At 43.2% G+C, this 20304-nt stretch overlaps 1 protein-coding gene across 2 annotated transcripts in view; it reads right to left on the bottom strand.

The window, feature by feature from the left end:
* Positions 1–20304, bottom strand: part of LOC112576181 (zinc finger MYND domain-containing protein 19-like) — a 26659-nt gene extending 6355 nt beyond the window's left edge. The window contains exons 1-6 of one of the 2 annotated variants that reach the window (XM_025258457.1): positions 19745–20304; positions 6527–6586; positions 2444–2550; positions 1911–2118; positions 1162–1231; positions 65–164 (exon numbers count right to left, since the gene is read on the bottom strand). In XM_025258457.1, coding sequence (XP_025114242.1) covers positions 65–164; positions 1162–1231; positions 1911–2118; positions 2444–2550; positions 6527–6586; positions 19745–19921 — 722 coding nt within the window. In that variant the 5' untranslated portion in view covers positions 19922–20304. The remainder of the gene's footprint in view (positions 1–64; positions 165–1161; positions 1232–1910; positions 2119–2443; positions 2551–6526; positions 6587–19744) is intronic. The other variant, XM_025258458.1, reaches the window with a different exon arrangement.

Genomic DNA, 20304 nt, shown 5'->3' with positions numbered 1-20304 from the left:
AATCATGTAGAACTGACTGAGTACAGCTCATTAAAAAAACAAATCTACTTCCCCTGGGACCTACCTGACCTGCTGGCACCGGCCACATATACTAAACTCTCGAAGCTCCTTCTCCATCTTGGTACAGGGTGGGTAATGGCACTCGTAGTAGATACAGCTGTCTTCTGTCACAGACACACCTAGGCTATAGACCTTAACTTAGATGTTTCATACACATCGACAAGTTTTTTATTTTATGTAAGTACTCGTATGTATGCAATGATGAAAGCTGACATGAAAAAGGTGCCATGTTAGTAATAATAATGAAATTTTTTTAGCGTTTTTCCAATGATTTGCTTAGAGGGCTTTACGGAAGTGATAGACCAATAAACAGAAACGGAATCACTAACAGCATGCACCCATATTTAAATGTAACAGACACACAGACCAATCTACTCATACACAAGTTAAATAGAGACATGTTATGCATGCTTAGCATTAGGACAGTGAAGTCTGTTCAGAAAAGAAGTGTCTTTTTGGACTTAAAGGGGTAAGAGAATCAGAGTGACAAAAGCTGACGGGTAATCTGTTACAAGATGATGGGGCCTGTTAGAAAAAAGACTTCTGACCATATGTCTTGGTTTTAGTGGGACTTGAAAAAGCTTGGTGTCAAAAGATAAGTGAAGAAGTTGTGTGGGCATACAGATGGGAGTTCAGAGAGGTACTGAGGACCAGTGCCAGAAACAGTGGAATAAGTCAGAGTGGAAAGTTTATTTAATCCACCACTGCCAGTCTGCCAGTCAGTGAGGGGGGGGGGAATTGGTGTTTTACGCCGTGTCAGCAGCTAAGGCTATATTACGGCAAGCAGCCAGCCATGTAAACAGATGCCACGTGCAGAGAAAGATCAGCGTGCCCGAGACGAGAAATGAACTCAGGGCAGCCAACCTCCAGTCAGTGAAGAGAGCGAATGAGGGATGATATATGTTCACAATGAGATGGTCTGCTGATGAGGTGAACAGCATTATTCTGATCCTTTGAAGTCTGTCATGTTACAGGTAAATAAAGTTTCTACACCACCCCTAACTGAAGCAGCGTTTCACACTATTTATTGGAGGTTAGAGAGTTATGACATGCATAAATGTGCCATATTATCGGCATATAAACACATGCTTCATTCCATACCTCCAGATCCATGCTCCACCACTTCCCCATTGGAGTTGTAGTATCGCACACAGAGTGGTTCAGGAAAATGCTGAAACATCAAAATACAATACTGTGACAATGACAAAATAATACTTTTAAACATAACCTGCCAGTCTGCATGTCTGTTTTCACTTTATATAGTATGCGATAAAATGTTATCTTTGCAATAACTCCTTTTAGCTATTCTATAGAATGTGATGATATCTTACTGAAATACTTGTTACGTATTATGTATAAATTCACAAAAGTTTATTTACAATTAACTAACTCAGATAAGTGCACCCGCCCATACAGCCTCTATACTTCATTAACTCACTGAACACTGGCAATTTACTGTGTAATTCTGACCACTGCTGCAATAACCAAAAGTCTCATGATGACAATTGTCATCCCAGTGTGTCAGAAGAAAACCAGAAGACTAGACATCTCTTCAATCTTCAAACATTTTCTTTTATCTTGATCCAAATGCGATTTTCTAGCTCCCAATGCTGTAGTCACTCTGTGAGATTGCTTGCATGCCTAATTGTGCAACAGATGTATGGAAGATGGTAGGGTGTAATTTAGCATACAGGTGCACACATAAGTGCAAGCTAGGTTTCATCTTCTATTTACATGTAGATCAGCTGCCCACCCTTTGTGAGCACCCCTGCACCTCCTACCAAGGTGTGCACACCAGATTCCAGCATACACCCATGCACCATAGCACCTACCCTCCACCTGCTGCTCACCTGTTCCATGGGGTCCCCCAACAGCTGCTGCACAGTGATCCAGTAAAGGCTGGCCTCCATGTTCTTGCCAGTGGCTTCCGTTCGGTGTGGTGCAGGCCGGTGCTCACCTACCCGTGCTAGGCACAGGTTGTCAAGGCGATTGTCTACAGTCACCTGGTTTTTATGTACCACATGCCAGCCTGGTGCAACACCCCCTCTGTGCTTTTCCCTTAAGGAGTGGAAAAGTGACAATGAACTGCTCAGCAAACAGATGGCATTCATTTGTGTACAATGTCAAACACATTAATAAGCCACAGTGATTCTGCTGCATTTCATTTTAAAAGTTATCATACATGTTTAAAATTAGATTTATGAGTTAACATTGTAAATTTTGAAAAAAAATTAGACAGTAGAATCAGGGTCACTTAGATATCCTTTTAGACTAGGCTGGACTTCAGAAAGTTTGCAAATATTCATTAATGTTTCAATCTGTTTCACGTGGGTTTATTTTCCAACTTGTGAGCTGTGGATTGCAAACTACTCCATACACTTACCACAGCATGTTGTGAAGGTACTGTCCATGCTGCCTGCCGCGGTTGATGTCGTAAGCATAGGCGTAGATGGTGGCGCCGTTTCCGTCCTTATCCACCTCCACCCGTGCCTGTAGATATGCTGCACTTCTTATCACATGCCTCATGACTGTACGTACTAGTCTCCATTGCTATCACACCTTGGAGTTAACTTCCAGCTTAGCCACATACGAAACTTTACATATTACATGATATATTACATATTATACATATATATATAAGAAAGTATATCCTCTAAGTTTGAGTTTAGACGATGGGTTCCACAAGCTCCTACTGGCCGTAACCCCAACGACCTGTTAGTAGTTCATCCTGTCTATGGGAAGGCACATGGAAGTCCCCAACCCTCTTCTTCTGCCCATTTCAACTTCTCCAATCAACATTTGAAGTCGTTGTTACATCACATTGTGCACATTGATCGGGTGTTTTAATCTATTGATTTACACTATTAACCTGAAGCCTAATGACTGAACTGGTACAATGGCCAAAGTCTGGGAGTAAGTGTTGCTTCAGTCATGAAAAATCGTAAAACATAAACTGTATGGCACGGGTAAGTGGTTCACTGTGAGTAAGGCAGAGTTGGAGGAGAGACAGAACTGTCCTAAGTCAATTCACTTACTTTTCTGAATTTTATTTTAGGTTCTGTTAGTAACTGGGTATCAGTTCTGTGGTAAACAGCAGACTCCCGTTTAAATTTTGCACATCATTTATTAGGTTATTTGTGAAACATAAATTATTACTAGGCTCTAGCAGACAATCACGTGAGCCAGCGCACTAACCAGGAAACCAAGAAATTACCGAGCCGCTGGGCGTGAAAAATGAACATCTAAAGAAACAGCATGAGGAAGCTGAAAATGAAATCGGTAGACTGGAGGCAGTGTTGCGTTGTAATAACCTGAAACTATTTGGCATTATAGTCAGGAGGACTATGTCACTGTGTCCAAAAAATAGTGACCAGACGTTTGAATGAAATTTTGTGTAGATAATGAGTTGCCAACCGTCTCGGGACATGGAAATCAGATGACTCATGCCCAAGACCAATGGCTGTAAAGTTTCAAAGACAATCTAGAAAAATGCGCCTAATCGACTGCAAACTTCTAAAAAGAAGCTGGAAGCAGTGAGAATCAGATTATACAGATGGCAGGCAGCTGACACACATAAAAATTCGTAACGAGGGCAAGTTCGCTGTTGACGACAATAGCAAACTGCATGTAGAGATTGGCCTCTTTATGCAACTGCCCCACAATGTCAGCGAGGTCGGCGATGAGAAAGATGACGCAGTCTTCGCGGCCAAACGACGTCTCACCCGCTGTCCTCTACACCTGAAGGGAGCAGGACAGGAGGGTCTCGCCGTCTGCAGGCTGCCAGCTGTTGTAAACCGATGGTGTCAGCAGGTCAAGAACTAGTCGCAAGCAACACACCGGGGAGCAGCATCCAGGTACATCTGTCGCAAGCAGAAACAGTCAAAGCACCACTGACAGTACCTCACCTACAAGCAGTCCATGCATGTCGCCAATCATCATGCGTGAACTAGGCACACCGGGCAATAGCTCTTGTGAACAAAGCGAGAGCAGGTAGACACAACACCAAAGCGGCCAGGTACTCTTAGTGTCAGAGGTCACACTGCACGAAGTCATCTAAGGGAAAGCAGGGACAGCTGGCAGCCACCTGGGTTGGAAGGGCGGTGCCACAGACTTAGAAGTCTGAGGGCGGTGCAGCGAGCAGCAGGTGGTCATAATGGTGGAGCGGAAGGGAAGACGGGATCCAGCGAGCAAGGTGTCGGCTAAAACCCGTGTCACTTTTTGGTGAGTGGTTTAAAAAGAATGTAAAGTTAAGAAAAAAGACAGAAGTTTAGAGGAAGCAAACAAAGGAAGATCGAAAATCGCCTACAGTAGACAACTATATAAAAGCGTATAAACGTTTACTGTGAGTAAAGGAACAATTAAAAGTTAAGTTTCGTCCAAATAACGATTGAGGTAAAAAACATAATTAAAGTGTTTAGGGATGGGATTGAGATGCAGAAGGCAGCTTCAAGTTGGAAAATGAGTGAACAAGATTGTATAAATCATTTAAAACTAATATTAAATGAAGGGGTGTTGGACATTGATGGTGAAGGCATTACTTTTGATATCATAGGTAGTGTACCAGTCGATTCGCCCACAGCACTAAGTCGATTCGATCACTGTTTATAATCGATTTGACCAAATTATTATCTATGCGATAATTCGGTCACGAAATAAGTGAATTTTTATGTACTGTCTTTTTTTTTTTTTTCGTTATGTCTTTTTTTCCATGTCAATATAAATAAGTTTTCCTAATATTCTGACATCTTGAATTGCACTTGTGGATAGATAAAGTTGTTTTATATTGAATATTTCAACGCTTTATGCCTTTATTTAAAAAAAAAAAACATGGTCATGAGCCGTACGACTGCGTTCTGCTGTTGCGTAAATTACTCAGCAGCGAATTTTTTTTTCTTTCCTCGCTCATTCATAGATGTATTCATGCGCCACATTACTTCGAAAAGCATCTAATTTTCATTTGCTAAAATTTACGACTGGCCCACGTATATCACGTGACTAAATTGTATAGAGAAAAATTCGTTTTATTTCCTTCACATACAACGAGCAAGGAGTGTGTCATCACTTTGAATACTGTAGTAACTTCTATACTCGTTGATCCCATCAAATGAGGCCAGTGGTCGAATGGACTATGGCTTTGGCCGAATGGACGCGGGGCTACGGTCGATTCACGGACGTATATAGGATATTAGTTCGTGGTCGATTCGACTTCAGGATGTGGACGAATCGACTTGTTCGTGGTCGAATCGGTAAATGGTTGAATCGACCGGTGGCCATGTTTCCGGTCTGTACAGCTTACCCTCAAGCAGCCTTACATCTACCTCGTAAATATACAGCCTCTGAAGCCTAAAGAAAACAAAGCTGGAAAAAAATGATAGAAAGTGTAAGCATACTTAAAGCTAGAAGAGTAAGCAGTAGACTAGCAAAAGCACTCAAATGTAGAGTTTCTTTCAAGGTTATTTCAAGGGGTTGTTGGGGGGAGGTTGTTGTTTATCAGTTGTTTATTCAGGAAGGGCATGAGCCTTGGTCACAGCCACAGAAGACTGGTAACCAAAATGGCTAAGGTACAAGGAGGAGGGGGAGGCAACGGTGTCTTTCCAGATGCTTGTATTGAAAGAAACTAGGACAGAAAAGTTAGCCTCCAATTAAGCACTAAAACGTGTCAAAACACAACGAGTGCCAGCCTGTGTGCAAACAATCAGGCCCCGTTCGGCACCATACGAGGCTTGTAATCAAACTTGTGTGCCGCTGTGGCGGTCGACAAGGGGCTAACGGAGGGCCACGCTTACCGCGGCTCAAGAGTTACAACTCGAGGAGCCCAGACAAACACGCGCTGCTGCTCCAACCCAGTGTTCAGGGGGTGGGGGACGGGGAAAGGTCACCAGCGCAATAGTGAGGTTAGTCATTAACAGTCCTCACCTCCCTTTCTCCTTCCATCCATCTCTCCCTCCAACCCTACCTCTCGTAGACAGTGTGCTTCTGTACTGGCACAGCTGGGAATGTACACAGATATATGTCGGTACGTAGGTCAGGATGTTGGTCTTTTTCATCCCGAAAAAGATCGATAACCTATACTACGTTTTACCTTGAATTATGTTTTATATCGAATTACTTGATATTCATGGTGAAAGGATGAACAACTGGTTTGTTGTCTCTTGTCGTTTTGAGTGAATATGTGATTCACATGATTTTGCTTTTTTTTTTTTTTTTTTTGCTGACGAACTCTGGTGGCGTACAACTTATGCAAGGATCATTTTAGTGTTATCAATATAATTAATGCTTGTTGCTGTGATAACCTACGTCCAACACAAAAGAGAGAGAGAAAAGCGATAAAACTGCAATGCTATTAAAAAGATGAACAGGTGAAGACATACGTACGCGCGCACTGTTTATGTGTGAATTATTGTCGGAAAAGGACAGATGGACAGACAGAGAGAAAAAGAAAAAAAAAAGATTTCACTGCACTCACTTCTACTGCATGCTGCTCAACGATCCCAATGTCTGCTTCATCTATGAGGGCGTACTTTGTCTGCAACGATAAAGAAACAAGTAACATAACCACATGTACACCAAAGAACGTACATCCGCGATGTTTATTTACCGTATCAACACATGCAAATCCCCACAGAGTGAAACTATCCGACAGTCTGTCAGCTAGTGCAGTTTGTCCGTCAGTCCTGCCGTCAGGCAGTAATGTCGCCAGGACAAAGCTGCTACGTCTTGGCGAGGACCACCTGCAGTGGACGTCAATACGGAGTGGAACTTGAACCGCAATCTGATGACAGCCACCACCCTGCATGTGCAGTGGATGACGTTAGCACTGCGCGTGATTCTGTTTGGCATTGTCTCACCTGATACATGGTCAACGTCACTTCTCAAGATCATGATTGAACACTTATTATTCGCAAGATTATTGGTTAAAAAAAAAAAGAAGAGGAGGAGGACACTGGATGTTATGATGGAGGAGTGTGTCGAGTAGCCGGCAGGTGCAGAGATTGAACAGCTTGCAACCGACGAGACCAGAACCCAAGACTCCCAGTCCTGATTGGACTGGTGACAAGTGCTCGACATACATAACCTGGACCTGAGTATATCAAGAAGATGCTAGCTATTATATTTGATTTAAATTATTTACTTCAGATCCCCAATGAAGAGTGTTTTTATCACTATATTTATGATATAAAACTCTCTGCACGTCGCCAGCTGAACCATAAAATTTCGCCAGTGCGTGCAACTAAGGATTTCGTCTTTCTATTAGATCACTGTTTTTAACAAGATTCTGGTGATTTACTGTTCTAATATACAGAAGCATCCCACTGAATAAAGTATGATCAAATATGATTCTAGAATTGAAGGTGAAATGACTAAATGCACAAGGCCTTGAAAGCAATGGAAAAAAAGACAAAGCAGTGTATCTAGGTCTGAAGAAGGCTGACATTGAGAAGTGAGGGTGTTTGCAGCTGTCTCTAAACGCTAAACATTGACCACAAACTCGTCTCATTTGTATGTCCCTTTTTTAAAGTACGAATAGGCGATATGAAAGCTTCTGCAATTATGCAAGCAAGCCCTAAAGCAGATGATCTGAATGTAGTCCGGTGCCATTCTCAATGAACCAATAGCTGTTAATAGATGCTCTACCTGTGATTCCGCCACGTCCACTGACAAGAACCAAGCTATGAGAGCCTTGCTAATAGTGCAATGGGGGTTTGGGGTGGATATGGTGTGTGTGAAAGAAAGAGACACACATAGAGACAGAAACCGGGAAAGGGATAATTGTATTGACATTTAGCATCGAGAGAAAGAAAGAGGTGAATACTAATTGCATACACGGGACTATCGTGCACGCCAATCTTACGTTATCTCAGATCCCCCGACGCTCTGTGTGTGTGTGTGCGCCGCTCCTCTAGGTGTTTAACGGAAATTCCACATTTTCAAGAAGCCACCATTCTTTGGTCGCAAGAAACATTTCCCCACCTGAGGTTTGTGGTCGAAGTAAATGACAATTTGCAGCTACAGTCGTGCAAAAGTCTGCAAGCGCACTGCGTACACCAACAAACCTCAACTTCGAAACAACTCGACCAGCTTGACCCCTGAATCTGAGACGCTGGTGTAGCGACCAGGACAAACCAAGCTTCATTAACGTGATTAACATATAATGTAAGTCAAGCTAATTACGGCCGGGATTGCATGTCGTTTAACTTTAGTATGCTATAGTCCTATTTTCGTATCCTGTCGACCAGGCTTTGAGACAGTCTGACGGACCACCGCCAACAGATAACTCGACCACCAACAACGAACACAAGGAAACAAACAACAAAATCTGTTTTTAACGAAAATTCAATACCTCCACAGAGAGATTGACAGCGAAAGAGAAAAAGAGTGAGCATGATTATCTTTTGATGATTTTTCTGTTAGGCTTATCACACGCCAGGTTCCCCTAAAGTAGCCTTGCACTCCCCTGCATTTCAACCTGCGTCAATGTTCGTCTGATAAGATGGCGCCCGACCTAAGTGTATCACTTACAACTGACAAATCTCTCTTGCTTAGGCTACCCGACTCGAACAAAGCATAGCTGCACTGGTACAAACCGATCTAACCAGCGAAATCTTTCGTCAGTTTGGCGAGTCGGCCTTTCTGGAGTCGCCCTTGGTGGAATCAGTCTGTCTAGAGTCGGCCATTCTACCACCACTACTTTCCTCATCTACTTGGTCCCCATCGTCGCACCTTCTGTTGACGCACTCCCCGTAAAGGAGAACTGAGGACGATCTTACCGTCGGTGGCCCCGTGTTGGCGACAACACAAACAATTTAAGCACGTGGGGTTGTCTACCCATTCCCTACACCCTTTCCTCCCGACTCCGACAAACCACATAAACACACCTTCCTCACAAACACAGCTGTTGCTCGGTGGCGGGGAAGCACGCGCGTGTTGAGGTGAAGTGTAGGGCCCTTTCCCTGCTGTTTTGCTGCCTTCTGTCGCCATGGCAACCCATCTTCACGCCATGCGACAACCACCACCGACGGACGACGTTGACAAGCTAGGCGTTGTAGCTCGCGCGTGCTCCGCATAGCTCTGTTTCTATGGTAACACTTATTTATAAATTTTTCATTCTATTCCATTACTATTAGTATCCTTACTCGTCTCCCTTTTCTTTTCTTTTTCATTGTTGTACCGAATTAAAAACTATTTTAAAGCGTAGTGAAAAGTACCGTTAATAGGGATAAAACTAAGACGGCCAAGTTCGGAGGATGACGAAACAAAACTGCGACCCACATTGATAATCTCTGGTCGTCATCAATTCCCCATGCACGACTCGTGCTCGGGTGCTCGAGGAAACGGCAACTGAGAGTCTCTGCGTCGGGAGGTATAGTAAAGGCTTTGACGGCGGTGATAAGACTGTGGCGTGCTGTTGGACGTCGGCGAGGGAGAGGAAGTTTCGGTTATTGTTAGGATTTGAACTCAAGTGATCGGCGGTGTGTCGTTAGTTGGATTAGTGATATATATATATTTAGTGATAACAATCAAGATAGCTATGAGCAATGTCCAACCATATATCATTGCATAAGCTCACCCTGGGATGGAGGTGACATCATCGGAGGACGAGACTTTGGTGAAGCAAACGAAAGAATCCCGGGTAATTTCCCTCATTAAACACAGCATCCTATAAAACATTCAACTTTTCCAACATGAACAGACACGAGATTTAAGCATTTTTAGTTTGCCTTTACAATCCCTTTATACTGATATGTGCACATGCGTATATCAGTAGCTATTCTATTCTACGTATCTGCTCTCACATGCTCTCTGTTGCGTTGTATTCCTGCTTGGTATTAATGGATTAATGCTTAGACCATGACCCGCAGTGTTGTGACTGAGCCCTACATAATTATGCACTATAAATGTACTCCATTATGGTTATTATTGCTTTTAAGCTTGTTTCCGAGTGCAGGGTAATTTTCTGGCACACTGACATCCGTGGTTTACAGAAAGCGTTTCCTTGGCCACTCATCGCATTCCACGTCGGGGACACAAGAAAACTGGTGTGACCACGCCTCATCTGGGAGGATGTTTTCGCTGCAAGGGATGGAAGAAGGTGGAAGGGAGAGGGGTGGGTGTAAGTGAGCTGAGTAACAACTTTGCCGCGCGGATGACGCGCGTCGCACCGCGCTCGCTAGTATAAACCATGGCGGAGCCGTGCCATATACACGTGCGCACGTGTGTGTGTACAAGAGACTGGTCTCTCTTTTAGCTGCCGCTGCCAAAGCGTTCGTTTCAGAAGGGTTAGTGCCGGGTGTAGGAGAGGTAATCAGATCCTGCTCGGATCTCCTGCTCGGATCTTGCACTTTCCGAGACGGAACGCTTGTCCGAAGGACAGGGTCGAGGTCAAACGTAACACGCAAGACACAGATAACAAGGATGTGTGCAGACTGGCGAGGGTTTTACACGGAGACGATCCACATCCTGACCACAAAGGATTTACTTCCTTCCATCTCTCTCTCACACTCACACACAACCACCACCACTACAGCCGCTGCCGCCGCAAACGATAACATCGTCTCTTTCTTTTCGTCTGACCGGGCAAAAATCGATTTGGAACAAATTTGATATATGAGATGGAGGGAGGGGACAGCAGCCCCATCTCCATTCAACAACCACCGTGCCTCGTCTAAACTGGCATAGTTTTAAATTTAGTAACGGGACTTTACAAAGTCCGGCCCTAATTAGAACTGATGTTAAATATATATATATCCTTATCACACGGATTATTCCAGGCTGTTCATTAATAGTACAACTCGATCATGCCTCTGTTCAGTCTGCTTAGCCGAGTTCAGTCTACTCCGCTCAGCTGGATCATACCGTGTACCTCTGTTCAAGCACCTGATTTCTATGGTCAACTTTCTGGCAGTTATCTCTATACCACACAAATCACACGAAAACGGAGCTAGAAAAATAGATCAGAATGTTCGATAACGGCCAGAACAAATGATCTCGTCGCATTTTTCATTAAGAAAAAAAAATATTTCAGTAGGTAACACTACTTAACGAATTCGCTTTGCTTTTTCCTTGAGATATACAACAGTTTCATCTTCAAGAGCAGATGACTTTGCATTATATGCACACAAACAAAAAAAGTTAAGAAATAAACCACCACCATTGGACAGGGACTTAACCTGCGCAAGACAAACACCACCACACTAATTTCTTTAGCTCAGCCAAGCATTGATAGTACGGTGTAGGCCGGCCTTCCATTGCTGGCACTCCTCAATCAAATTTCAGCCATCAATTATTTAAATCTTTAGTCCAATTCTACAAACAGCACCGCTTTTCTGACCATCCCAGTCAACATGCACGCAGACCCGCACGCGCGCGCGCACACACACATATATTACTGTAAGCGTAGTAAAAGTATCAACGCTACAACCACAGATAATTCTCTGAGGCTGTAGCTGTGAACATCTGTACCACCGAAGGTTACCTCGGGTCAATAAACAGCCCTAGAAGGCCAGAGCTGTGGACCTCTAGATTGTCAGCAGAGGGTCGAATCGACTCCGCAAAGATCTCCATCAGTTTCCAATCACCTAGCCCCGCAGTACCTACAGTCCATCACAATCCAGTGTCGCCGATGTGCAGCACAGGAAGGTTACTGTGACCTCGCAAACCCTGGGGTTAGCGTCAATCTACTTTATAACCGCGATGTGAATGATGAGAGTGCTGCTCTCGCTCCCACCTCATCCTCCATTAGTACTACCTCTACTGTTTGCCCTTTACTACGATCCTTACCCTTACAAAAGTATCCCGCAATTACTACGATACTACTGAAATACTTCGCAATACCAGCAATGATCTGCCAGTCATGGTTCGACCTTTCGTGCTTGCCGTTTACAGCGGCCAATCAAACTTTCATTAATGAACCTGTCTTGTATCTCTCTGTGGTCCAAGCGGAGACCTCCGTCTAGCGTGCTGGGTGCAGGTGGGTTCTAGTGACCTCCCTCTCCCCTTGTCATTTGCACTCACTGTTTGTGGTCGGACATCCGAAGAGATCACCTCACGCCTGTACCACGGTTCGCCCTTTTGGATGTTTCGCTCGCTCGTCTAACTCCAGATGCGCTGCACGCAAGGTGCTAACGACTTTCTGTGTACAGTTAGGTTGTTGGGGGGAGAGGAAGGGGGACGGATCTCTCCACTCCCTTCTAAACGTAGTTGTAATCTCAAAGATTAGAAGGTTGTCAGTAGAACTGCATCTACATCTAGGTAAATATTCCGTCCCTTTAAATCCTCCGAGATCATCTAAAGCTCCTTGAAACAGGGAAAGGGGATGTGCGCCAGGGGTGGAGAAAAGACAGAAGAATAATCTCTCCAGGTAATGCCAGGTAACATTCAATAGATTCAGATCCACAGGGACGAACTGATACTCGTTGGGGCCTACATATCCTACTACCTCCTCTGCAAGAAAGTTTTTGTCGCAAGACAGACATGACTTCCTTTTCACGTTCATCTTCTCTCTCACTCACTCCTTTATGTGCGCACACGCAAGCAGCCATTCCATGAGAAAATGTTAGGCGGAAGCAGATGCCTCCGTAAGTGGTTCCATGACCTTCACATCTTTGTGTAAAGGAATGATGCGGCAACACTAAAAACACGGAGCGTTCCCGCTGTTCCTCTTGTTTATAAGCAGACAGAGATAACATGTATAACACGCGATCGTGCACGCGCGCGCATACCCACACAGACGCACGCGAGCGCATATGCTATCTCTCACTCAAAAAATGGCATGCTTCTGTCTGATGCCACATAGAAACCCTAGCATTTTATTGCGGGTGAGAGTGGAAATACGGTTCTCTCTCTCTCGTTCTTTGAAATATGACGGCAGTATAACCTGCACTGAAGGCAGACGTTTCACGGATACCGTTGTCCAGTGCTGTAAACCAACACCACCCGACACAGACCAGCCTACCCTGTCTCTGAGTGGAGCAATTGACTTCAACCGTTAAACCCAGATCGCTTTGAGAGCATTTGGCTTGTTTTCTGGTTCAAAGACTAACCTGCCTCGACCTGACTAGGCCAGGTGTGCATGTTAGGTATGTAAGCATCTCTAGCTACGCCAACACGAGCCCGTTGCGGTCTCAGGTATTACGGGTCGTACCTCAGTATATTCATCGGATTTGAGAAAGCGGTGGACGAAGCAATCTTGTGAACGTATTGTGTGGACTAAGAACGGGGCTAGACGCCAAATGCAAGTAGCAATGGAGCAGTCTTGCTAATATACAATGCGGAATTAAGACGGGGGCTTGGCAAACTACATGATTATAACCGAAGCATGCTTATAAACGGAGATGCTTGTAGGCGATATACAAACCATTCTTATGAGCGAGGTGTTTTATGCGAAGTAACCAGGTTTTGTTATCTCTCTTTAGACCAAAATGGCTGTCTTAAACAAACACATTTTTGTCTAATATGTGTCTATGACCAAAAAAAAAAAAATGTTATGTGACGCACACACATAAGCTCAATTTATTTTTTGAAGGAGTTGGAAGGGGTTGTCTCGGACGGAAAAGGGAGATGCGAGAGTGAGTATATGTGACACTGTGAAACTGGAGTACGTAATATCGTGGCTATACGTGTCCACAATTTTTCGCAGGGTAATACATGGGAAAGATGATCTGAGCTTCAGCCAGAAGTCCCGGTGTGATTTCTCCCCAGTCTTTCCCTTCTGCCAAGATTCGCAGGCGAGTAAAACCCATAGGCTAGGAGGCAAAAGTGCACGACACAATGAAACCCCCATTAGTTAACTTCGCAAAATGTGCATCAACAGAACGATTGTGATGGATTGGATACCACGCAGCAAGCGCTGTCGGAAGAGAAAGAGAACTTTACTAATTAAACCGTTGGCCGATTTCCCCATGAGGCAGTTTTGCAACCATGTCCAACACAAAGTCTTCGTAATAAGCTAAGCCAGTCAGAGGCGGTCTGCTGACGCCATGATCAAGAGCTGGTCGTCAACCAGTATGAGGTTCGAATGTCTAGGTTTCAGATCTCGTGTCGGACATACTGCAGTTTCTTCGTACGTGGCACCTGTTTATAGAGCCGATTGCTTGGTTTGCTATGAAATTATCTCTGTCGCGGACAGCGTGAAACTCCAATCTCTAACATGCACACAACACGTCAGCAGGAGACAAAATGTATTCTCTATCATTGCTGGTACAAGATGTCGGCCGGACAACGGAGACCATTAACAGCATCAAGCCTGTTATTTACTATGTCGCGAATTCTGCAAGAAGTGCCATCTGCGGAGATAATGTGCAGTTAAGATGGAAATGTACTTGTTGGCGGTGGGGACGCGAAAAGCGAGAGAAGCGAGACAAAGTAGAAAAGATTTCGATTGCGCTATCGATTTCTGTCCAGGGTGAGAACGGGTGGGGTGGGGTAGCGTAAAAGAGATCGAGAGAATGAGAGGAAAAAATGAGTGAAAGAGGAAGATGTGATCGAGAGTGTTTGTGCGCGTGTGTGCACGAGAGAGTGAGCTACAACTAAACCATGTGCATGCAGGTGGGTATGATTTTCGTCCAGACCCATTATAGGAAAGTAAAAAAACACACACAAAAAAAACAACCGAGCGTGCTCCACCCAAAAGGCTCTTATCAGTGGCATGCTGCTGAAAGCCCCGGGTACACGCACACGTGTTGATGAGGGTGGTGACCCGCACGACGCTCTAATGCCGCCTCCCTTTGATATTACTCCCTCCACCCCCTCACTGCAGATCTTCAGTCCGCCACATGGCACCTCTTTCTCCTTATGCCGTTCAGAGGTCTGGGGTGGGGAAGGATTAGCGGTCTAGAATTTTCTTCACACGATTTTGCCTGATTACCTATGCTTAGTTAAGCGCAAACACTAACGTTATGTGAAATGTCTACGGATGCCACTCCGTAGCTACCCTGTGACAACACTGACACAGCCAGGCACATTCTATTCACGCTTATGTACCGACTTCACCCATCTCGTGGTCGCAATATGTCGGCTTCATAGACTCACAGAAAACGAGGGCCGTTCCTCCCGCGATGTGACAGCAGGCGTCTGTCGCCCCCTGGCCGCCGCCATAATCGTGTAGCCAACTGCCACAATTGAAACGGTCGCAGCCTGGCCCGTGCCAGCGAAATTACTTCAGGATATATCTCGTCTCAGATCCCCCTCCCACTATCCTCCCACACACAACACACGTGCAGCAAAAGGAGACAGCTTTCCCAGCCTCCTCCCGGTGGGGGTATTTCGCACCAGGGATGGAAAGGGTTCGATCCCGGGCCGATGGCGACAGTAGCTCCCCTTCTACCCCACCATCCCCTGATGTACCCCAAAATCGATTCCAGTTCATAGCGTCGTAGTATTCGGGGATTCTGCCCACCACGATCACACGCGCTGGTAATACCTGTGTCCGTGCGTACGGGCGTGCATGGGGTCCATCTAGTGATGTACGTACTAGGACGCCCTACTCGATCACTATAGAAGTATTAGCAATGAAAGTAGATTAGACGTTGACCCGTCTCCGGAATCAGCACTTGCGATTTCCTGTAGCTAAAGCTGCTCGGGACTGCGACAGCCGCAAGCTCTGTATGTGTGGGTGTGTGTGCTGCCGAGGTCAAACCTCTAGACGTGTTATCCCTGGCACCGGTGTCCGGGGATCAAACCTTATCAGTCGGCCCCAACGCCGTCCGTCATGCGACGCAGGAACGCGGTGGCCACGACGTTCAGGAACCAACAACTCTCGCGAAAAAAAAAGGCGCGATAACGACATGTTCAGGTCAGAGCATCTGTGCGGGTTTTGTACAAGTCGGGTGAGTGCACCCAGCATGCACTCTCGGACCTGTCACCCATTCCACCCGATTCTGCCCCAATGTTCAAGGAATGGGTTGAGGTTCGCGTGTGTCTAGATGAGCTGATCACGAATGAAAGAGTGGTCAGTTGTGGAGAGCGAGTTGAGAGCGATGTTAATAAATTTGAGAAAAATGTTATTATCCTGGTTAATTTTAATTATGCTAAAGATTTCTATCATATTTTATTATACCCGAAAAACATTGTGTTCATTTCTTCATCAGAAGGCAACAGAGAAAAAAATTAAAGGTTGAAAGGTTGCCCATCTGTCGGGATCAACACCCCAACACTGTTAAACAAAATTAGGTTACTTCTTTGCTCTTATTGCATGAGGTCAGGGAAAATAACTAATCTTAGTAAAGCTGCTTCGTCTTTGTTGAAAGAAAAGAGTTGCCAAGCTTATCAAACTATGCCTTCCCACTTAGAAACATCAGTGTAGATAATGATTAAACAAACTCTGCTGACATTTTAAAAAACCTCTAACAGTATGCAAAGATAACCATACCTTGTAAAATAAATGTTATGGATAAGAAGACTTTATCCTTCAGAATAGTGATACTTTGAAGCAGGTATTATTGAACACATTTATTTTCCCTAACCCTGTATGCAGAGCACCAAAAGCATCTGGCACCCTGGTCAATACGATATCCAAGCACACACACAAGTTCAAAGCTCAAATGTGCTTGGATAACACCATCTCTATTCTTGATCTGACATACCTTCTGACCATCATCTCATATTTATGCTTCCTTTTTGTAAACTTTGTAAAGGATTGTGCTTTTAAAGTGCATCAAGTCCATGATACTGCACACCCACACAACCAAGAATGAAGGGATCATACTGATCCACCATGGCACTGCAAAGTAGCTGGAAGGCTGCTTATCTTAAGTGCACATGTTCACAAACGTCTGTGCTATGCAGCAGTTACTACTCTCTAGAGCACACTTTTCAAAATTTCAACTTCAAACATAATATAAAAATCAATAAAGCTTTCCACAACTTTTACTCAACCATTTGTCTTCCTTTCTCCAATCTATCCCCCCACACCAGTTAAAATGATTTATGAAGCAGTTTATCTTACACATTTTCTGGATCATGTTCAACTTTTATCACAAATATGGCATACACAATATATATGACATAAATGACTATGGCCTCTAGTTTGATGAGGGCAGAATTATCTATACTCACTGTAGCTATATGCTATACTTCTTGTTGGAAAAGTTATTTATGTGAGATATTGTCACCAGCTCTTTGAGCATTTCCATGTCTGAAATGTCTAATTTTTTTACTACAAAACATTCTTGAGGAGCATACTTCAACCATTTGCTACACTGTCACTTGTGACAGTATGATCAACAAGAATAAATGCTATTCTACAACCAATTACAAAAGATTACTTTATTATATAATCTTTAAAAATTGATTTGGAAAGAACCTCAAATGGATATATTTTATCTTATTTTAGGACCAGCAGTAAACCTGGTTTGAATGTATCATTTCTGCACCTGAACTAGCCTATCTGTGTCATTGATCAGCCCTGGGAAAATGCCTCATGAACAAAGCAATCTATCTATGTCTTTGTCTTTCTTTCTGAGCATGGTCTTTCAGAACAAAGGAATTCCTCTTCTGCCTAACATACCTCTAATTAGCCTCTCTTCAGAGAGGATGAGACTGAATTGTGACTTAAAGAGAGTACATGACTATTACAATTAAGCATTTCATGAAATCACAGTGAACAGATGCAAACAATTCCTTTAATCTGACATTTGAGTTTTATTGGTATAGATAGATATGCCTCTTTTTTTTTTTTTTAGTGAAAATATAATCTGAAACATCATGGACTTGCATAACTAAGTCACCTGATTTTAAGCTTTCATTAATAGAGCAGGAAATTATTTTTTCCTCTATAATGAAAAGAAATGCTTATCACAAAAATATTTTTTAAAGAGAAATTTTTTTTTAAAATATACTCTGAAAATGTCCAGATCAAAGTGAGAGATGATGTGTGAGAATAAGAGTCTTGCTCTGTTTGGAGAGAAGATGGGGTAGTGCACATGTAGGTATGCCTGTTTCTGACTGTAATTTATCAACCCAAATAATTATTTAAAATAGCAGCACCTACATATAATTTTGACAATTTTCATCTAGAATAATTACTTTTGATGTGCTTCTCATGTTTCCAGCAACAAGTACCAGTTATCCTCAGTTATTATGTTACAATGATAGGTAAGTTGGTTGGTTAGATAGTTTGGTGGGAAAGTGCTTTCACTAAGAGATAATTTCATACTATGAGGGGAGTGAGGGGAGAGGGATGGGAGAAGACTAGAGAAAACCAAAGATGACCAGCCCTGTAAACAGATGTCAAGTATCCGGAGACAAGATCTAATCCCCAGTCCTCTAGCTACAGTGGTGATAAGCGAGTGTTTTTTGAACCACAATACCAGTGCCCCACAATAAAGCTAGACACTTGTCTAATAGTATATAGTACACAATAGCCACTAAATTGGAAAGTAAACCAAGATAGTTTCCAAAATAACACAATAACTTTGTTTTGATTTATTTATGTCAATGCCATTCAAATCATACACATTACAAAGTGGATGGATTATTAATTGCTGATTGCAACAATATTCTCTAACACTTGTATGAACTAAACACATGATAGACTGCAAATGTATTTCTTCATTCTGCAGAATGTTGCCTGTTTGAAAATTATTATATAAAATTAAGAGACTAAGATACTATTCTAAGGGCATAACCTTACTAACAAGCAGGATATGCTAGGCGTCCCCCACCCCACCCTGTTAAAATTTTTTATTCACTTTCAAGAATAAATTGTAGTTTGAGAATTTTCTTTAGATAAGTCATACTCCTGCTTATTATTATTGTCAAGAAAATTATGGAGATGATTAAGGAAATTAAGATCATGGAGAGGTCTGAATGAAGGCAATCAACAAAATTGTGTTCTTGCTCTGGCACTAGGTCAGTAATGCATCCTTACACTACAGTCCATATCAACTGACCTTTCAAAGAAGCAACAATGCAAACCTTCTCTTTAACTACAAACAAGGACTGTACTGGGAATGAACAACGGGAAGTACTAAGTTTTACTAAACTGTGAGATACCCCGGCAACAATCAATTAAGTACATTATTATTATTTATAGCTACTGAAACCGAAACTCAGCGAAAGCAAAACCTCTCACATTGTGCAAAATCTCAATACTCTGAAACAAATATGCTTGCTACAAAACAAGCAAATGGGTAGTGCCTCTTTCGAATCGATCAACATGCTTGCAGAACTACCCAGAAATAGACAGAAACAAAGGAAACAATAGTTTTCTGCTGTTATAAGCTCCATTCTAAACACGCATCGATCTCTTTTATTATTATTATACAATAAAATCCAACGGTTGATCTATTACCAGCAGCATCTATATTTGATCAGTTGGAATCCAAATCTACATGCAACAAATCATAACATTTTAATTGTTTAGGGATATAACTGTAAAACCTTTTCAAGTGCACGTATTTCGCTGTTTGTAACGGTCTGCTTTGTATGCGGTAAATGATAATGGACATGGACTGGATTTGTTATTTCTTCCTATCATTTACTGGATATCTTAATCAATCATATGGACCACCGACTAAGATTATTGTGAAATACATGGTAAAGAAAGCAGCTATTATCAAATGTGTGCAGGCTCTGGTACAGGAAGGTGGCACAAGCCACAACTGCTTCTTGAGCGTCGACAGTGGTCATATCGATCGCTTCCCTCTATTCCTTCCAACATAATTTGATCAAAAACAAAATTCGTTACCTTTCCTGCGACTCTCCCGAGCCGTAATATGCCCACTTTGAATCCCGACATGAATATGTGGACGAAATTATCCTTCCACTCGCCGGCGAAGGCACAAATCTCGAACTCAAACCGGCGTCTGCTCTCCTCTGCTTTGTTATCAAATGTTCGCCGCACGTGGGAAATGAGGCAAAGCATCAGCCAATCGTTAATGCCGACACAAAGAATTCCACGAAAGGTCAAAGGTTATATTTACATCGCTTTCATTTTTGTCGCCGGGCAAGCCAGTTCGTTGTGTAGTTGCAGTTGTGTCTGTGCTGCACGTATAAGCGAAAATATGGACAGATTTCGTGCAAACGCAGCTTGTTGTGTTCGCTGAAAGATTCAGAAAAGTGAAAGTAATCCGAGATCGAAAACGAGATGTAAATGACATAAGCCGATCGAGCGAGTAACTGCAGATCGAAGACTAAATAAAATAGTTTCAACATAGCTACACCAGGTTAACCATCCACTCATCAATGATAGAATCATTTATTATAATCTATGGATGTAAATGTGCGCAGTCTGCTAATACTAGGTGG

The sequence above is a fragment of the Pomacea canaliculata genome, linkage group LG11, assembly GCF_003073045.1.
Source record: "Pomacea canaliculata isolate SZHN2017 linkage group LG11, ASM307304v1, whole genome shotgun sequence".
Lineage (NCBI taxonomy): Eukaryota > Metazoa > Mollusca > Gastropoda > Architaenioglossa > Ampullariidae > Pomacea > Pomacea canaliculata.
Note: the sequence above shows the minus strand (reverse complement) of the source record. Positions and strands in the feature narration are given on the sequence as shown.